The 20047-nt window shown below is 60.9% G+C and overlaps 1 protein-coding gene across 3 annotated transcripts in view; it reads right to left on the bottom strand.

Moving 5' to 3' along the window:
* MBP (myelin basic protein) overlaps positions 1 to 20047 on the bottom strand; it is a 41841-nt gene that overhangs the window by 9753 nt on the left and 12041 nt on the right. Inside the window, exons 3-4 of one of the 3 annotated variants that reach the window (XM_058676948.1) lie at positions 9639 to 10075; positions 5131 to 5211 (exon numbers count right to left, since the gene is read on the bottom strand). In XM_058676948.1, the coding sequence (XP_058532931.1) occupies positions 5131 to 5211; positions 9639 to 10075 (518 nt within the window). The remainder of the gene's footprint in view (positions 1 to 5130; positions 5212 to 9638; positions 10076 to 20047) is intronic. The other 2 variants (XM_004579420.2, XM_058676949.1) reach the window with 2 other exon arrangements.

Here is a 20047-nt window from a genome sequence, read left to right as displayed (position 1 = left end):
AGAGGCCTTCCGGTAGCAGTGTGTCAGCCTGTGCGTTTGGCGCTGCAAGTCTAGGATGAGCGAAGGTTAGAAAAAGGGTCAGTCGTGCTATAAGAGGAGAAATGTACGCGGTTGGGGAAAGCACGGCAAACAATGTGCTGGGCAGGACAGAAAGGGAAGAAAGTCACCTGTGAGTACACACTTAGAGTCAGGGAAGGTGACCATTCACCTCTGCAATACAGCGCCTGCTCTAGGCCCTGTCCCTGCACTGCCTGCTCTCGCCAGCAGGGGCTCTCGCACACCAGCATTGGCTGCCAGCCCGGCTCTAGGCTGGGATTCACTCTCCCACCCTCCGTGTTATGTACTCGCAGGACACGGGCTTCCCCGGCACCCTAGAACTTGGCTTTGTGCACAAGGATAAGCCGCAGGGGCTGTGTCAGCCGCATGCGCGTTGCCCTTGCAAGCACTCATGGCTCTGGTTAGTCTATGCTATCGCCAGGATGGCCATTCAGGAGCTCACAGTGAGGCTGAGCCCCGGACCTGGCCCCACCCCACGTCTCTATCACCTGCTTCTCTGGGCACCGGGGGGTGGGTGGGGAGAGGGTGCAGGGACTGGGAGAGGCTGGTGTGTTCAGGGTCTCTCTGCCGTGCCGAGGATTTAGCGGCAACTCTTTCCTCTCCTAGGGGAAGAGTAACTCATGAGACACAAGCAAGCCCAGTGGCTGGACAACAGTCCCTGGTAGCCAGGTGCCCAGCCCGGTGGCTCCCCAGCAGCCGTGGCCATGAGCAGCAGACGGACAGCCAGCACAGGACCGGCTGTGGCTCATGCAGCCTAACCTCAATAGTGGCTCATTTGTACCCCTTCCCTGGTAAGGCAGTGCTCGCTGGATCATCCTGGCTCACCCCGGAAGGCCAGTCCCCCTCTAGTGTGCTGTGTGGAGGCCCTGTCCTTCCGTGAGCCAGAGCTGGGCCCTTCTAGCTGGGGCCACTCACCTGGCTTTCCCTGCTCGGAGCCTTGCTGTCTCACAGTGGGGGTTGCTGCAGGGCTCGGGGCTGGGTACATCCAGGCTAGGTCCCTGCATATGGCAAGTGAGTGGCCCCATGTCCACAAGCAGGGACAACTTTCTCCCTGGAGTTCTCAGGACCCAGGAATGCACGTCTCTCTCCCTGAATATGGGCAGGAGAGGGGACCTTGCCGGGTTTCATGGCAGCATGAGCATCACCTTGCTCACCCTTGGAGTCCAGGAACACCAAGGTGGCCAGCGCTGCCTTCAGGCCAGTGCCCATCTCGTACACATGGACTCTGAGGCCTGGAGCTGGCCACATGCTAGACTCCCGGTTCCAGGGCTACAGCCTTCAGACTGCACTGCTGAGGTGGCCCGGACGGAGTGAGGGCCTCTGGCTCCATCACAAGCAGCAGCGGAAGGATGCCCCAGCTGCTCACGTGACCACAAGTTGGGGTGGGGGAGAAAACTTCCTGAATCCTGTGCCTGGTTAACTCAGCTGCCCATTACAGACTCCCCTTACACTCAGGTATAAAGCTAGGCATTTGGAAAATCAAATGCCCAATTGAGGAAAAGAAATTACGAAGTGCCGTTGGAGTTAGCCAGGAGGTGGGCTGAGACCAGGGAGTCGGCTTCCATTGTTCTTCCTGGAAAATGAGCTCCGGGCTGACTCAGCTCGTCCACTGTGGGAGGCCGCGGCTCCCCACCCTGAGACGGGCTGGCCAGCACTGCTCACTGTCCACGCAAGCCGAGCCAACCACAACGCATCCGTGACAGACCCAGTGCAGAGATTACAGGCGCACCACGACAGGTTCCCTGGTGGTGCTGGGGTGGCAGAGCAATGACCAGCACCATGTACCCTGCATGGCAGGGCCTCCTGTGCCCCCCTCACCAGGGGCCCGGTCACCTACTGGTTCCCTCTCACCACAGTAGGAAAGACCCTGGGGTGGGAATCTGGGACAGGTGGGCATCCCAGCCTGCACCAGGGCTTCCCATGGGACCTGAGTGCTTCCTATCCACCCAACACCTCTTGCCCTGGAAGGTGGGAGCGTGGGTGCCTGCGGGTATCTGGTGTTTAGGCTGCCCCAGTTCTGCCCCCAAGGCCACCAGCCTGGCTGACAGTGGCAGCAGCCCCGCAGTGCACCACAGCCCACAGGCTGAGCAGGGCGACAGCACATGAGGGGCTGCAGGAGTTGCCCTCCTCCCTTTAGGAGTCCCCCGCCCCGTGGCCCCCAGCAGCTCCTACTAGGTCCTACTAGTCTTACTAGGTGGCTGGGCTCAGCCAGGCCTCCCGTGGGCAGCTTGTTCCATGAAGCATGTGTCACTGTAGAGGCTCCAGGCTGGAACATGCTGGGAGGACCTCATCCTCGGAGCACGGTGCGGTGCAGCTCACAGGGCAGGTGAAGCAGGGACCTCCCTCGGGACTCCCGTGGAGTGAGCGCTGTAGGCAGGAGAAGCTGGAGCTGGGGTGGGGTGGGCGTCTTCCGACGTAGGTTCCTGCAGGTGGGCTTCCTGGGTCTGGGGGACGTGGTGCTGGCGGCAAAGACACAGAGCCCTGCCAGTTCCCATTGGAAGGCAGTGCCCGAGGCTCAGACGGAACCACTCACGCTCCCCCAAGCCCCCAAGCCCCTGCCGTGCAGCGAGCTGTCGGAGCAACAGCTCCCACAGCCTTCTCCACGGAGACACGAGGCCCAAGGTGACCACCCAAAGGCCTCTTTGCAGCCTTGCATAGCAGTGCTGGTGTGGCCATGCAGGGGCCATTTGGCACACCAGGATGGGCCCTGGCAGTTGGCTGCTCTATCCGGGTGCTGGCCTGGCCTTGCTGACACAGCCTTTAGAGCCACTGGAATCAGAGTTGCCTTGGGCAGACAGGGAGTCCTCAACCTTGGAGAGGTTTAAGGGTGGCCTGGAGGACAGGCAGGTGCCAGGGATGCCACAAGCTGAGGCCCAGCAAGCCACCTCCAGCTACCTGGTGGCAGGGTTGGAGATGGCTAGGCCACAGCAGGCCTCCCCTGGGGTCCGTGGAGGCATCTGCAACAGTGGACACTTAACCGGACACTGATCCCACAGTGGGGCTCCACAGAGCGTCCGTGTCCAGGTCCAAGGCCACACCAGAGGCCTGCAATTCCTTTCCCACTTGCTGGTGCCGTGCTGCTTTCAGTGCGAGGGAAGGACGCTCTGGGGAAGCGCCAGCCGGCCGAGCTCCTGTCCCTGCGGCATGGGAGGGTCTGACCCTGACTGCATCCCATCCTGGATTCTTGTTCCCACGTGTGCCCTGAGCCCTCTGGGGCCTTCCGATGTAGGACGGGGCGGAAGGGTCCAGGTCTCTGGGTGCCGGCGGCCAGAATGGGCAGCACTGCGAGGAGGCTTCCCCATGGCGGAGCCACTCCATCCCCACGGCAGACTGCTCTTCCGCTGTGGGTTCTGCACTTCTCCCCGTTGGATTCTCACTTCCCAGCTTGCTTCTGAGCTCTTTGAAGCGGCATCATTTGTGTCCTCATGCCCGTCCTGGCATGGGTTCTGAGCAGGGTGCGTGCCTACTTGTCCTGATGTGGCTTCCAAGCGGCGTTCGAACTTGTGGCACGAACTCGAGCTCAGTCCTCCTGTGGTTAGTTCTTCTCCCTCTCACTGGTGTTCTTGCTGGGGGAGGGGTCCTGTGTCAAGCCAGCCCCCCAAGTTCCTGAGCTGCACGGGAGGTTCTGGTTCTGACTCTACAGCCTGGAGTCTCGTGAGCCTGCAGCCCAGCGCCTGTCCTGTGGTTCATTCCTCCTGCCCAGGCCCTGGACAAGCAGCCTTCTTCTCCAGTCCAGGATGGTCCTACCCCACAGCCCAGGCGGCTAAATCCACCAGCGGTGCCACAGCGGGGGGCAGCAGCTCTTGCTTTCTCAGCGGGGAGGGGAGCCCCAGACTGGCTCTGCCCCTCAGCTCTGCCCTCAGAGTGGCCCACCTGTGGTTCCTGTCTCCTGCTCCCTGCAGGGCATCCGTGGCCTGGCAGAGGTGGTGCCTGATCACTGGGGATGGTGCCCAGAGCCCACACCCTCTGTGCCTTAACTCACGCCTGGTTCCTCTTCTGTCACAGACCCCTACACCACATGTGCAGATTTGCACGCACACCTGTTTGAGTTTGCTCCTGGTTGGTGCTCAGCCACCCAGCACCGGCTGCGCGTCCATCAAGGCAGGGGTCTGGTGCCCAGCACCGGTGTCCATAGCAGGGTGGGGCCGTGCACACAGGTACAGAGCGGGCACACAGGGAGGGGGCGGGGAGGGCAGTGTGCCCCCACATCACTATGGCCTGGCACAGGCTCCCTCCTCACTGCAGGTCCCAAGCATGAGTGCCAGCGCTCAAGCGGTCCCCAGGGGCTCAAACGGTCCCCAGGGGCTCAAGCGGTCCCCAGTGGCTGTCTGCAGCCCGGTCGTCAGGATGTTCACCCTGTGCTCAGCAGACCCCCAGGCAGGCAGCATGTCCCCCGTGTGCCCCCGCGAAGCCCCACCTGGGCTGCTCCCCTACCCCTGCACCCACCTGTGACGGGGCAAGTGTTCCCTTCCCTGCCCCCTCCAGCACACAGGGAGGTCACAGTAGGCCCCTCCCACGGCGGTGTTTGCATACCTGTTCCTTACCTTGTCCACTCCCCCAGGAGCCAAGGCCAGCCGGCGACAGCCTCTGCCTGTCTGTGAGTGTGTACAGAGACCACAGAGGCCTCCTGCCATGCCACCTACCTGCAGCGTGCAGACCGCATGGACTTCAGCCTGAGTCCAGCTAGCACCAGTGAATGCTAAGTACCCGTGAGACACTGGGCTCCATGCAGACTTACACACAGGCCCTGAGCAGGCTGGCCTTCAGCTGGCCCACCTGTGGGTCGCCACTGACCCTGGCAAAGGGAGCCCCACGGCATGACTGTCCTCGCCTGTGGCCGTTCAGAATGCTGCCTGACAGCCACGCCGTGTGTCCCAAGCGGCCGGCCTCCAGGTCCCAGACCAAGGACCTGACTGTTCCTCCTGGCCTTCCCTGTTCTCCGTCTCCGCTCCTGCTGTGTCTGCCCGGGGCCCGCCTCCGCGGCTCACAGATGTCACAGGGCGACCTGCTGGAGCTGAGACCCGGCGAGCGCAGAGCCCCGGTGCCGCAGCAGGGGCCGCGGCTGGGCCTTACCTTGTACATGCTGCACAGCCCAGGCTGACTGCGGGTGCTGCAGGGCAGAGGGCTCCTGCTCTGCCTGAGCCACGGCACCTGCTGGGGACACAGAGTGTGCGTGAGTCCGGGTGGTCCCTGGGCAGAAAGCAACGGGCTGTGTGGAGACGCTGTGGACTGAGGGTGGTGAGGGCCTGGGGAAGAGGGAGGGAGGGAGGGGAAGGGAGAGGAGAAGAGGAGGAGGGAAGGGGAGACAGGGGGTGAGGAGGAGGGGTAAAACGAGAGAAAGGGAGGGGAGGAGGGAGGAAGGGAGGGGAAGGGAGGGGAGGGGTGAGGAGAGGAGAGGGAAGAGAAGGGGAAGGGAGGGGAGAAAGGAGAGACAAGGACAGGGGAGGTTGGCGAGGGTCTTCCGGGAAGCTGGTCAGTCACATCCAGGACCAAGGCACAAGAGAGATGGCGTTGGGATGACATGGTCCCTGCCGGTGTGCCCTGGCCCCGCCCCAGGCTATGTGGCTGGACGTTAACTGTGCAGTGGCTCAGTAACACGCGGCTGCTCCAGGCAGGCGAAGACGGCGTGACCGCGTGCAGACCAGAGGGAACCTACCTTCCGTGTGGCTGACCTCGCGTCTTCAGCGAGTCCCCAACAAGTGTGTGAGGGTCTGCACTGTGGGCACAGGCCCTGCTGCCTGGTGGGGCTGGCCCTGCCTCCAAGTCCCTGGCGCGCACTCTCCCTGGGAATGGTTCAGCTGAGGTTAGTAGGAAGAAGAGCTTTAGCCTGTTTGCCTGCTCCAAGCCCCCCGAAGGGTCCTACTCCTGCTTCCCTACATGAGCCTCATGTCACTCCTGCACCTGCCACATGAGCCCCCTCTGAGGACATGGAGGTAGTCGGCTGTAGGCATACCTGCATTCTGCCCGATCCATAGCAAAATGAGAGAGCAAGAAGCCAAGCTAAGGATGGCTGGGTGGTGCCTCCTGTGAGCTCCAGGGGAATGGCACATTTTCAGTAAGTTACAGCTGGGCGTGCACGTGGCATCGGGCCTTCAGGTTCTCTGGGGGCACTGCAGGCTGTGCACAGCCATCTGTCTCTTGACCCAGCTGCACGCACCGGATGCTACACCACACAGGCTGGCATGGCTGGTGACCACCCTGTTGGCAGGTCCTTGTGGGTCTGGTGAAAGTACCTGTGCCCACTGTGCCATGGCATGGGGATAGCCAGCCAAGTGCGGAGCCCTGTCAAGAGGCCCCAAGTGTTTCCTCCACACACCCTCCCCGGGGACGCAGGAGTGCCTTGCCATGGGTGCGCTTGGCAGCCAGAGCGCCTGGGAGGTGACGTGGTCTGCCTCGTGTCTCCCACTCCCCAGCGTGCACAGGACATCACAAATGAGAGCCTCGAACAGAGAAGGAACAGCTAGGAAAATCGGAAGGCGAGGTCTCCAGAGGACACACAGTCTGCCTCGGTGTGCAGAGGTGCGGGGGGGCAGCAGGGGTGCCTGCCAGCTCACAAACACAGCAGGACACAGGGACCCCCGAAAAGCCAACTCCTAAGGTCACGGGTAACGACTAGACTACACCAGGCATGGTCTGTTACATAGTTTTAATAAGTGCATACGAAGGCAGAAATACACAGGAAGTCAAACGTGTCACAAATCAAGTTGTGATCCAGTCCCCAAAGGCACTCTTCCTTACATACACAAACTTAACTTCCCCAGCCACCACCTACACAGCCACGCGACGGCCCACGGGAGACAGCCCACGGGAGGCAGCGGCCATACTACAGTCCATGGGAGACAACCCACGGGAGACAGCAGGACAGAGCAGGTGGACAGTCGCCCATGAGGGCAACACTGCTTCAGCAGGATCCGGCAGGAGCTCTGGGCCAGTGTCTGCCAGGGCAGAGCTGAGCATGCTCACTCCTGTAGCATCTGAGGCCACGCCTGGCATCATCCTGAGCGCCTGGCCTCGGCCCTTGGGCGCGTGCTAGGAGACAGGGATGCGCTGTGCCTTCTTCCTGCTGCTCTCTGTGCACACACCAATGCCCCCCACAAGCTACCAGGCACATGCCACACGGGATACATGCCAGTCCTATAGAAGCAGGTCACTGTGCAACTGAGACACTTGGTGAAACTGAAATGCCACCACCAAAGCTAGGCACTAGCTGGCTGAGCTCTGTGAAGTGCCTGGCCAAGAGCTCGCCCCTGCACAGCCTGAGGGAGAGGCCGGGGCATGCTGTCACACAGGCTGGCAGGCTGAGTAACACGGGGCTTTCACCATCAAACACGCAGCAGTGGCAGCAACTTCAGTGTGGGCGCCTGGGCAGGCGGAAGAGGGTGCTGCCTCCTTTGGGAGCCCCTCCTTCCACCACAGAGCCACAGGATCAGCTACCAGGTCCCCGTGGCCCCCATCCTCAGCCTGGTGGCAGCAGTGAAGTAGGTGGGGTAGTTCCATCTTTCCCCAGAGCCACCCTGAGGGCCTGGGCAGCAGACAGGCTGCCCTCTCCTCCCACAGCTCAGCAGAGCATGCTGAGGAGTGCACCTGCACCCCCAGCAGCCCCAGAGGTCGGGGAGGGATACACAGCCAGGGATGGCCGGATACACAGCCAGGGATGGCCGGACCCAGCAGGCCTGTGCCTGGGGCTGCGGGGGAGGGCAGGGGTGCGGCGGGGTGGGCGATGCACAGCCCCACAGGGGTGCTGAGAGTGGACGGGGTGCATGGCTGTCCCAGGAGGCCTTGAAGGAATCCACCTGCAGTCGCTGTGCAGCAGTGGAGCCCGGGGTGCCCCACACCGACTGGGGGGATGGGCTGAGTCCTCAGGGCTGGGGCTGCCTTCTTCCCGGGGATGGGGTCCCCCACAGGACCCTCCTCTGCCTTGTTCAAGTCAGTAGTAAAGTCCGTGGGCACCTCAGTGTTTCAAAGCCAGCTACTTTTACAAAAGACTGCAGAGCCTTTTTTTTCTTTTTTTGACCCTGGATAATCTATCACCAAGGAGATTCACTCATTCTGAATCTTTGGGAAACCGCTCATGATCTTAAAGGACACTTCTGTATGTGTGTTTATGTACACACACGTGCTCTGCCAAATGTCACGAGTGACATGCTGCTTCCCCGAGACCAGCACTGCTGCCTGAGGCTGGCTTGATGCTGCAGCAGCTCGCTGGCTCGCACTGCGTCGTCTAAGATCTTCCCGACTGCCACCCCCTGGCAGGGGGCTCGGCCTAAGAGCCCGACTCCCTAGGAAGGTCACAGTCCTGATGTGGCCATGGCTTGCCAGTCCTGCCAGGTAAGCCAACCCCTGGGGAAGTGGGTACGAGGCAGGGCGCTGTGTGGCAGTCACCTGGGTGAGTGACACTGCGGGGGCCAGTGGGACAGGGAATCCTGTAACACTGAGACTCCACCAAGCACTGTTCCCAGACTGGGCACGACCATGTCACACCCTGTACCCCAGGCCCGGAGCACATGGTGGGGCCACGCTGGACACTCAGGTTACACCAAGTGCTGTTCCCAGACTGGGCACGACCATGTCACACCCTGTACCCCAGGCCCGGAGCACATGGTGGGGCCACGCTGGACACTCAGGTTACACCAAGTGCTGTTCCCAGACTGGGCACGACCATGTCACACCCTATGCCCTGGACCCAGGGCCCATGGTGGGGCTGGGCCGGTGTCCAGAGGCCAGAGTGCTTTGATGCCCACAGGGCAGCGAGCCCTGCCATCTGGGTTTGTCTTCAAGGGTTTTGCCGTCACCAATCATTTTACCGACTATGGTTAGGGAGAGGGGAGTGCTAGGAGCCTGGTGTTTTTACAAGGTGTGGTGTGGTGGGGAGGGCCTGGGCCTGCCACTTTACTCAAAAGCCACGTAAAGGCATGTCTACACCTGCAGGGGACATGGACCAGCTGATCGCAGGCAAGTCCACATTGTGGTTGGAATGCCAGCTGGGTCTCAGTTCCTGGGCAAGGTGTCAGTCATGCCAGCAGGTCCCCAGGGGACACCAGCCGACCGACCCCAGGAGAGGAGATTTCCACCTAAGGCACATACGTCAAGGTGATTAGCAAGAGTGCCACCCCAGTGACCAGGGCTGGACTTGCAGGCCCCCACGCACCCCCCACCTCGCCCCAGGACGCAGCTCAGACCAAAGAGAAAGCGCGCACCTTGAGGCAGACTCACGGCAGGCGTTTGCTCCAAGTCTTGAGCTGCCTCACCCATCACCGTCACCACGCCCCGAGTGACAAGTGGCTCAGGACACATCTCAGCAGTGGGGGATGCAGAGGCGCAGTCAGGCGCGAGTCCCCACGTGCATGAGAATGCGGCGCTGGCCTCACATCCCACACACCAGGCCACCCTGGCGGTCATAGGTCCTCGCGTTCCTGGGCCACGCCCAATTACCATCCCTTGTGGAGGGGAGCACGCCTGGGCACCCGCCCTGCCCCGCTGGGAGGCCAGTGGCCAAGTCCTTCCGCCAACGGCTCAGGCCTCCCAGCGGCCTTCTGTCCCGCGCCCACCGACAGCGAGGCGCTCTACTCCTCGGAGCTCACCTTGCCAGAGCCCCGCTTGGGCGCACCCCTGTCGCCACTGAAGAAGCGGCCGATGGAGTCGAGGAAGCCGGTGTCCCTGTGCCGGGGCAGGAAGCCATAGCGGGCATGGTCCACGGTGCTCGCTGTGGCCAGGTACTTGGAGCCGTGCCGCTGGGAGGGCCTCTTCTGGGACGCCATCACGTCAGTGTCCTGCGGAGCTGCGGTGCTGTCTTCTGGGATGGTCTGGAGTTCGTCGGACTCGGAGGGCCTGTCTTTGAAGGTGTTGTCCTCCCGGCCCGGGGCATCTCGGGAAAAGAGGCGGACCAAGTGGGGGCGGCCCCTGGGGTCAGCTGGGCGGGCGTCCTGCCAGGCATTCTTGGGGTCGGCTGCGCTCGTGGAGTCTGTCACCACCGTGTCCCTAGCCGAGGCCCCATTGTTGTGGCTCGCATCTGGCTCTCCTGCAACAACAACCAACTGTGAATACGGGCCTGTGCCGCTCGGCCGGACAGAGCTGCTTTTCTTCCAGGGGGCTTGGACTGGCTGTCTCCTATAAAATCCACAGAAAAGTGTGGGGCCCACACAGCCTGGGAGCACCGCAGGCCAAGCGAGCCGGCCCAGAGCCCCGCTCCAAAGGCGGCCCCAGGGCTGCGGTGGGGGGCTTCCTGCGGGAACAGCACTCATCTCCAGGGGGAAGGCTGGCCCTAACACGGACCCACCACTGGTTTGACAAAAAAGCTGTTTGTAAATTCTCTGCCAAGCTGACCTTCCCATTTCCTTGTGTAAGTCACGCCTTAAAGCAGTGGGACACAGAGTCCTTTCACTCCAGATCCCACAGGAGGCCTCCTGCGCCACAGAACGGCTTACTATGCAGTTTTAGCCTGGCTGTTTTCTCTGGAAAGCAGCAACAGCCAGAAGGGTTGAAGTGGGAATGCAGTGTTCGCTTGCATGCTCCACGGAGAACAGTGCTCTCAACAGCCGCCAATCCGTTCGGCTCTTAAATTCTACTACTCAGTGACAGAAAAACAGGTTACTGTAATGCAATCTATCATTCTGCCCATCCATCCAGCGATGTACCCAACAGCATTCACGGTCCACCCGTCCATACACCCACCCATGGCTACATCCACCTGCCTCCCACCTAGTCATCTGTGCACTCACTCATGGGTGGGTCCATGCGTTCTGTATCCACCCACAAGGGCACGCACGCACACCTGCCTCCCACCTAGTCATCTGTGCACTCACTCATGGGTGGGTCCATGCGTTCTGTATCCACCCACAACGACACGCACGTACGCACACACCTGTCTACCCACCTAGTCATCTGTGCACTCACTCATGGGTGGGTCCATGCATTCTGTATCCACCCACAAGGACACGCACGCACGCACACACACCTTCCTCCCACCTAGTCATCTGTGCACTCACTCATGGGTGGGTCCATGCGTTCTGTATCCACCCACAAGGACACGCACGCACGCACACACACCTTCCTCCCACCTAGTCATCTGTGCACTCACTCATGGGTGGGTCCATGCATTCTGTATCCACCCACAACGACACGCACGTACGCACACACCTGTCTACCCACCTAGTCATCTGTCCATCCACCCACTCAGCCACGTGCAGATATGTGTATCTACTCACCCCACCCACCCACTTAGCCATGTGTGTATACATGTGTATATTTATATATGCCTGTGTCCCTCTGTCTACCCATCCACTCATCTCCCATCCATCCATCGCTCCATCAGTCCACCCATGTCAACGTCCACCTAGATCTATGTGGGTATGTCCATGGACATCCATCTAAAACCCAGCCTTCCATGCATCTGCTCAGTCCTCCACGTGTACACACATCTTGTCTTCCACCGACGTGCCCTTCCACCCACCTGTACATAACAGATGTGCACCCAAGGCTTCCATGCGCTCACCACATAGCCTTCCATGTGCCCACTCAGTCCCCCTATCTATCCATCCACACGTCCCTTGTTAAGCGAGCATCTGTGATGCGTTTTTCTACATGTCTGAGTTATAGCAATGAATAAGCAATTGTTCCTGTCCCTTTATGAAGCTCAGATTCAGGTGGGGAAAGAAGATGAAAATGCATGTTAGGGTTTGAAGCGTCCTCCAAAAATGTTTTGCCCAAGACCTGTTCCCCACACCCAGGACCATGACCTTCCTGCACATGTGGCGACAATGAGGCCTCCTGTGCAGGGTTGGCCGTGGTCAGGCCCAGTCGGGCGACTAGTATCTTTCCGAGAAGAGAGGAACATGACATGGGAGTGCTACCTGTCACAGGACATCAGGGACTGCCGTGGCCACCAAGCAGGGAGAGGCCTGGGGGTGACCCCTCCCTGGAGACCCCCTGACTTAGGGCTTCCGGGGTCTCTGACACGGTGAGCGACTTGAAGGCCCCAGTGAGTTCTCTCTCACCAGGCTGCAGGTGAGATGGGAGCTGGCTGAGGGTGTCAGGTCACCAGCCCGTGTGTGGGCGGGTGAGGGCTGGCGGGGTGGGGGGATTGTGTCTACAGGTGGCAGACCTGGACCTTCCGGGCAGGAGAACAGTGCCGAGGGGGAGGTCACACAGGGACACTGGCCCCTGTGGGCCAGGAGCAGGCTGGCAAAAGAGCATGGTGGAATGCATAGCTGGTTGGCTGCAGAAAGGAGGGCCCATAGGCTGGGCGTGGGGAGGCCAGTTTCCAGGCCAGGGGGAGCAAAGTGTCAGGCTGGGAACCAGGAGAGGCAAAGAGACCGCGCACGGGGAGAGAGGCTGGGTGTGATGACAAAGGCTGCTGGCAAGCCCCTCCAAGTGTGCGCTAACAGGGGGAGCTGGGGGCAGCAGGGACAAGCAACAAACACCTACTAAACCAGGCAGCGGGAAGAAGGCTGAGCAGGCTGTGAGGGGCTGTCAGGGCCCCCCTCAGCCCACTTCCATGTCAGGTTCGGAGCACAGTTCTCCACTCGTGTAAGGCCTCCTTGCAGCACAGTGCAGCCAAGGGCCAGGCGCCCCTGGTGAGCCTGGGAGCCTCTGCTGGCAGTCGCCTGGACCTACAGGCTGTCCCAGCACGTGGGTGGTTTCCCCTGAGAAATGTGGTTCCAAAGGTCCTTCACCTGGCAAGGGCCATAACACGGGGCCCCCAAGGGGAAGGCGCCAGCCAGTCCAGCCCAGAGTCAGAGCCCCGCCGGCCGCATGAGCATCGCCTCCGCTCGGGGTGGCTGCACGCACAGCAGGATGTAGCTCCAGGCCATGGTCAAGGGCAGCCATGCAGAGATTCCTGAGCACGCGAGTCCTAGGCCTTCGTGTTGGCTTCTTCCTGCACACTTCCCAGAGTGGGCAGCAGCCTGGACACCCCGTGAGGAACACGACTGTCCTTGGGGCTGGCTACACGGAGAAATACTTGGGTTGAACAGACAAGTTGCTTGGGAGAATTTTATCCCCTGAGAAATATTGACCAACACCACACTTCCCAAAACCTCACAGCTGGCCACTTGAGAGGTCTTGGGCTTCCTCACCCACCCTTGCAAGAACCTGAATATGATACAATGGCCTCCTGTGGGATGAGCGCTCTCACGGGCAGCTTGGCAGCTTCTGGGCCACGAGGTACTCCAGGAAGAACACGCCCCACGTTACCTCTCTGAATGCTTCCACGGTCGGCTGAACGGCCATCTGCCTTGTGCTGCCCGGACACAGTCACACCTCCTTCTACAGGTCAGGTCTGGGGCCAGCCCTTCAGGGGGCCTGCAGGGTTCATTTCCTGTGTTCGACGTCCATAGGTGGAGCTGTGGACAGGCACTACCCTCTCCCACCAACACACAGCACAAAGAAGGACATCATACTCCTCACCTCACCGGGCATGTCCGGTGGGCCCAGGACCGCCAAGGCCCAAGTGCAGGACCCGTCTCCTAGGCCGTTGGTCAGGCACGTTTGCCAACAGCACAGTATGGGAACCAGGACAGCTGTGGTTGTGTTCATGCTGCCACGTCCATACCACAAGGCACCTGGCTGCCCAGGGTGTCTACACTGACCACACTGTATGCCTCAGGAAAAGACCACCCAATCCAGCACCCACATGGAAAACAGGGTAAGATGGGGCAGGGCTCCTGGGTGGCACCATCGTTCTGTGACCCCCTGGTGGATCCAGCCATACACGCTGGTGTTTGCGAGACCGGTTCAATGCGTCGCTGCATGAGGTATCTGAAAAGCCACTTGAAGAGTGGTGTGATCAGCCTACAGCCACGGCCAAAGTCAAGTACGGGGAACACGGAGCCTTGGGCAGCAGCGGCATGTGTAAGGCCTGGGTGGGTACAGAGCTGGGTGGGTATAGGGGCAACTAAAGGATCTTTACTAAAGGACTTTGTAGCTGTGGACTTTCTTCTGTGGCTGATATCAGTTAATGCAAATGTGGAAGGAAGACAATAGCTCTATTGTACTAATTAGATGCATTAACAAAACACAAGACCAACTGAATACTATTGCGGGCGCCACAGGGGGCCTTTGTGAGGCACACAGCAGGCATCTGTGACCCACAGTCGCTTCCCCCAGCACCCACGCAGGGCAATCAGGAGTGGGTGTGCCGTGCTGCAGGACACAAGCGCAGCTTCCAGGCCCCGGCAGCATCCTGGCCTCCTGGGCGAGGCCAGCACTGGTTCTGTGGTGTGTTCATCCGCTGTGCGGGTCTGGTGTGCTTGTGCCCAAAGGCCAGGGTGCAGGAAAGCCTCCTACACACACGTATAGCCCCTTCTCAGTGTGCAATGGTCCAGCACTGGGGTGGGAGAAGTGCTGGCCCTGCAAGGCAGTGATGCCACACCTCCCAAAGGACCTTGGGTGTGTCCCTGCACGGCAGGCACTTCACTGAGTCCTGCACTGCTCAGTGACACCCAGCAGGGGGGCCTGTGACACGCAGGGGCAGAGGGGCGGCATGTACTTCTTAATGAAGGTAAGGCTCGCCCCTCCTGTGCTGGGTCTCCATACCCAGCAGACCTTCACAATGTTCCCTAGCTTCCGGAGCCAATCCTTCATCCCTCCACTCAGCCTCTGGAGGGTGGGAGCTGCCTCAACCTCTCCAGGAAGCCCTGCTCCAGGTTAACACAGCAGGTTCCCTGCAGACACGCCGGCTGCATGGCACGCAGAAGGAGCAACAAGGTCCCCACATCACACGCTCTACCGACTCTGCTTTCTCGGGTGCCTGTGGGACAAACTCTTCCACCGGCCTGCCTGCCCTGGCTTCTCCAAGAGCACAGCCAGGCGTGAGCCAAGCTCCCCTCTTGGCGGTCCTTGGTGTCTGCGTTGGCCAAGTCCCGGTGGCTGTCCCCACCCTTCCCCATCCCCTGGGAAATCGCGGTCAGCAGGCCTGGGCCTGGGGGTGGTCACTGCAGAGCCCTCCATTTGCTTCTCCAGCCCTTCCTGCAGTGAGCTCCGTCCTGAATGGGCCAGACCCGGTTCATCCCTGGCTTGGCTGGGGCAAAGGCCTTGCTAGATGCTGCTCAGGCCCACCAGTGGCCGTTGACTGTCCCATGGGAGAGCCTGGGCACGGGCAGGTGCCATGTCTAGGCTGGGCACCCATTCTTAGGTCCACCAGACACTGCATTCTGGCAAACGTGCTGTGGAGCGGGGTCCCTCCTAGGTATACATGTGGTTCTGTACAACTCTAGAAAGCCACCGGTGTGGCTCCAAGGTACGGGCTGGTGCTGTGGTATAGTGGGTGAGGCCTCTTGTCTGATGCTGGCCTCGTACACGGGTGCTGGTTCTAGTCCTGGCTGTTCCACTTCCCATCCAGCTCCTTGCTAGTGGTCTGGAAAGGTAGCAGAGAATGGCCCAAGTTCTTGAGCCCCTGCACCCAACTGGGAGACCAGGAAGAAGCTCCTGGTTCCTAGATTTGAACTGACCCAGCTCTGGCCATCGTGGCCATTTGAGGCGTGAACCAGCAGATGGAAGATCTCTCACTGTATTCGTCTCTCCCTGCAACTATGACTTTCAAATACATACACCTCTGAAGGAAAAAGGCAGTACAAGACAGGATTTAGGTCTGCAGTTATAAGGTCCTCCAGCCTCAAGGCTAAATGTGCACATTGGGTTGTGCTGCTCCTGTTGGAAATGGGGCATCCAGCAGGGCCGACTCAGCACTGCTGGGAGTGAAGCCAGGCCAAGCAGAGGGGGCCGGTGGCCAGGGTGGGAAGGGGCGGCTGCAAGGAAGGGCCCCGGGGGCCGCCAGCACCTGTGCTGGGCTGTGCGGGGCCCAGCTGTGCCTGTGCAGGGAGTGTGACCCGGGAACGTGGAAGGGTGCTCCTCACAGTGCTGACAGGCGGGGGACAGGGACAGACGGGGGACGGGGACAGGCGGGAAGTTCGTGGCCAGTGCTGCCTCCTCATGCGTCCTGCCCTCTCGGGGCTCAGGGCGCTCAGCAGCCATTTCATTGCGATGTAGAAACTGAGACCTAAAAAAGCTGAACAGCAGCTGAGGAGGGGCGCAGCCTGGTGAGGCCAGGGCAGGGATGTCCCTGTCAGGGCTGAGAGCCAGGGAGGCACACCTGCACCCACCACCACCCAGCACCAGCTGATGCCCCTGTGGGTTCTCCCAGCAACTATCACACACGACACACATGGTCGCCCCAACACAGCTACACGCTGTCACCCATGGTCTCACAGCTGTGCACTGCACAGGCACAGTGACAGCCGAGCTCCCACGGCAGTGATCTCTGGCTCCATAAGGGGCTCCCAGTGTCCTGCCCACAGCCCCCTCTGGGGGGTCTGCCACATGTGCACTCAGGGAGCAGCTGGGCTGCCCTTGGGCACCACCTGATGTGCCTTCCTGGGGTCTGGGTTCCAGGTGGCTGTTGAGGCAGCAGTGTGGCACTGCAGAGCAGTCCTGAATGATCTGGTTTGTGACTTGGCACTTTGAAGTGGTCCCCAGTGACATCTTGATCAGTGAGGTCCTGAACATTGTTTGGCAGGGGTGCCCAGGCCCCGAAGGCCTGGCCCACGCTGTACCCATGGCACAGTGAACCCGGGAGCAGGCGATGGGCAGGGTTCCGCTCTAAGACGGCCAGCTCCTTCCTGTACTCCACCATCACAGACAAGCAGGCACTGGCTGTGCCGTGGCCTGCAGGGGCTGGACACAGGCCACACACGCGCAGCAAGCAGAGCTCCTGGCCAGCCTCAGCTGCTGCCCACAGAGTATGCAAGGCAGGACCCTGTGCCCAAAGGGCTCCCGACTGTGGACACTCAGCCCCTCCATGTGAGATGTGAGGCTCCAACAGTCGTGACTTGTAGGGCATCCTGGAGTGGACAGCTGGGGTGCTGGGCCCTCGACTCACTGCAGAGGAGCTGTGGAATTTGGGAGTGTGGGCCAGGGCTGAAGAGGCACCTCCTTGTTTGTGGGGTACACCCATCATTGGCACGCTGCGCTTGGGGTCACCAGGGCGGGTAGATGGAACAAAAAGCCCCATGGTTGTGGCCTGGGGATTTGCTACAGCAGAAATTCTGCATCTTGGGGAGGCACGTGGCTGGCAGCCAGACTGCCACGGCGATCTCGCTAAAGCTCGCATCTTACCAACCCACCCCGCTCGCACAAATGACTCCTTTGTGTGCCTACGACATGGTTTTTTCTTGCTCTAAATAGCTCGCCCCTGGGGCCCTCCCACAATGGGGAAGAGGTCATAGGGAGGCTGGGGAGATCACCTGAGCCTGCAGCTCCTGGGGCTGGCCACCAGCCCAGCTCCAGCTAGGTCCTGCTCCGTGCCTTGCCTCTGAGGATTGTCCCAGGAATACTGCTCTGACACCGAGTAAAGCTGAGCCATAGTGCATGCCCCCGAGAGCAGTGGCCGTGGGACTATGGCAGGGGCAGATACGTGCAAGAGGATCCTTCCAGCTCTTGGCCAACTGCACAGGGGACTCCAGCCAGACGACATGCGCTCTGAACTCCTAGACTGAGACGTAGCTCATGGCAGCTCTGCCCCTTCTGCCACCTCCCATGGGGCCCTGAGCGTGCAACTGCCTCTGTGCCAGGCCTGGCCATGTCACCTGCTGAACCCAGCATGTGGCTGGCGTTCTGCACAGCACAGCTGTGACAAGTACTTACATGCATGTCATGAAATGTTCTCACTCCAGTGTACACACACAGTTTGGTGAGGGCTTTGCTTGAAACCCAGTTTGCAAAACCTTGCACCCAGAAGTCTGGTGCCACGTGCGTGTTTCGGGCATGTGCCTACCATCCACCTACTCACCCATCCATCCACCATCCACCCAGCGCACTGTGTCAGGGGTAACTGGACATGGTTCCCTGGAGCTTGCCCTGGTCCCAGCCTCCGCCTCCTGAGGGGAACCTGTCCCTGAGGGGTTCTGGTGGGACTGCCTCACGGGAGGCAGCAGCAGCTGCATCGACATGGTGCAGGCCAGACCCCGCCACTGCCCTGAGGGGCAGGAGACAGAGCTGGAGAAAATGGCCTGTCACAGGAGGGCCAGCGTCTGACCAGGGTGACAGACCAGCAGGGTGACCTCCCCGTCCCGATGTCTCTGTCATCCTGATTAACTGCCTGTCCCAAATGAGTGAATGTCCCTGATACTAGGGACCTCGAAAGGCACCGGGCACTTCAAGCCCACCCTGGTCCCACTGTGGTCCCACCCTGGTGACCGGGACTCAGCCAGGGCCCTCTGTCGTCACCCCTGCCTCGACATTACATCAACATCTGAGTGAATGCACACATGGCTTCAAGCAGCGCTAACCACGACCCTGCAGTCTTCCGGGCTCCCCTCTTTCCCACAGCGCACAATGACTCCCAACAAAGCACCTCACACACGTGGGCACCGTGGCAGAGTGGGCACAGCCGATCACACACCCCACACACGTGGGCACCGTGGCAGAGCGGGCTCTATCCTTCACCGCTGACAGGCACTGGAAGCAGCTGTGCGGAGCTGCGTGCATGCTGCACACACCCCCCACTGGTCTTCCTGCAGTCCTGGCTGTCTCCCAGCTCTGCCAGCCCCGTGTCCCTGTGGTACCTCTGAATGTCACTGACACCCACCCACGTTCACGGGCACACCTTCCTTGCCAGTGCCCCTCGCAGCCAGCAGCTGCTATGTGTCCAGATATCCCAGACTCCAGTTCTGTTGTGTGTGCCTTGTACGTGCAGGGTCACAAGCATTCACGTGCACGTGGATGTGAGTTCAGGAGGCTGTGCACATCCGTAGGTACAGGTGTGCGTACATGGTACACAGTGCTGGGGAGGCTGTCCTGGGCAAGGGGCTCCCACACTTCCCACGCCCTAAGGGGAGCTGCCTGTCCCTCGCACCCATTCCCACATCCTCTTCACCCCAGCTCGCACGGACACGGCTCCAGGCCGCACCCGCCACCCGTGGCAGCTCACGTCCTGAGCGCCCCTGCCCGGTATGTCCTCACAGCATCTCTTCCTGGCGAGGAGGGCAGCCTTCTCTGTTCCCTGCAGCTCACTGGGCCCTGGAGGAAGAAGCAGTGTCGCTCAGCTCGATACCACCTGCCTTCCCGTAACCCCCGTGCAGGTCCAGGAAGGTCACCAAGCAGGACCCGACCCCTCCCCTGGCAGACAGAAACCAAGCGGGCAGCCTCTCAGGGCACCCAGTGTGCAACTGAGCCAGCAAGCCAACCGTGCTAGAGGAAGGGATGGCTCCTCTCTCCCACCCCACGCACGGGGCAAGAGGAAAGCACATTGCCACCAAGCCGCCGGCCACAGGTGGGTGGGAGCACACACGCAGACAGAACATGATCACCTCAAGCAGTTCCCAAAGCCTGCAGTGTGTCAGCCAGTGTCGCCCAGACACGAGCACAGGTCCTACCCAGGCCTGCTGCACCTGCCGGCTGTCACAGTAGGGACGGACGGTCAGGAGACAGCTGGCAGACTCAGTTCCTGCCAACGCTGGCCTTACTTGGTACTGTGCTCAGCCACAAGACTGCTCAGGGGATCTGCACAGGGTCATGACACTGAGGGTCGAGCCCCGTCGGCAGGTGCTGGCACGCAGCCCCAGAGGGAGCTGTGTCAGGGAACACTGGGTCACAGCAATGAAGGCCCATGCCCCGTCTCCCCAGCATCAGCCAGATGCTGTCCAGGGCTGGGCAGGGGCTCTGAGAGACAGCCCCCAGCTCCAGGCGGGAGCATGCACGCCCACAAGAATCCAGCTTTGCGATTCCCTTCCCTTTCAGGGTGAAAGTGCAATGCGGACTTGGAGCAAGGCCAGGCCTTGGCATGAGACTGACGCAACAGAGAGCACGGGCAGTGTCTGCCGCAGCAGGAAGCGGGGCCATGCATCACGGCACTCCCTCCGCGAGGAGCAGCTCCAGGCTAGCCCTGACCCTGACCCCCACCGCGAGGAGCAGCTCCAGGCTAGCCCTGACCCTGACCCCCACCACGAGGAGCAGCTCCAGGCTAGCCCTAACTATGGCCCTGGCCCCCTCCACGAGG

Source organism: Ochotona princeps, chromosome 18, assembly GCF_030435755.1.
Source record: "Ochotona princeps isolate mOchPri1 chromosome 18, mOchPri1.hap1, whole genome shotgun sequence".
Classification (NCBI taxonomy): Eukaryota; Metazoa; Chordata; class Mammalia; order Lagomorpha; family Ochotonidae; genus Ochotona; species Ochotona princeps.
This window is presented reverse-complemented; position numbering and strand designations above follow the sequence as displayed.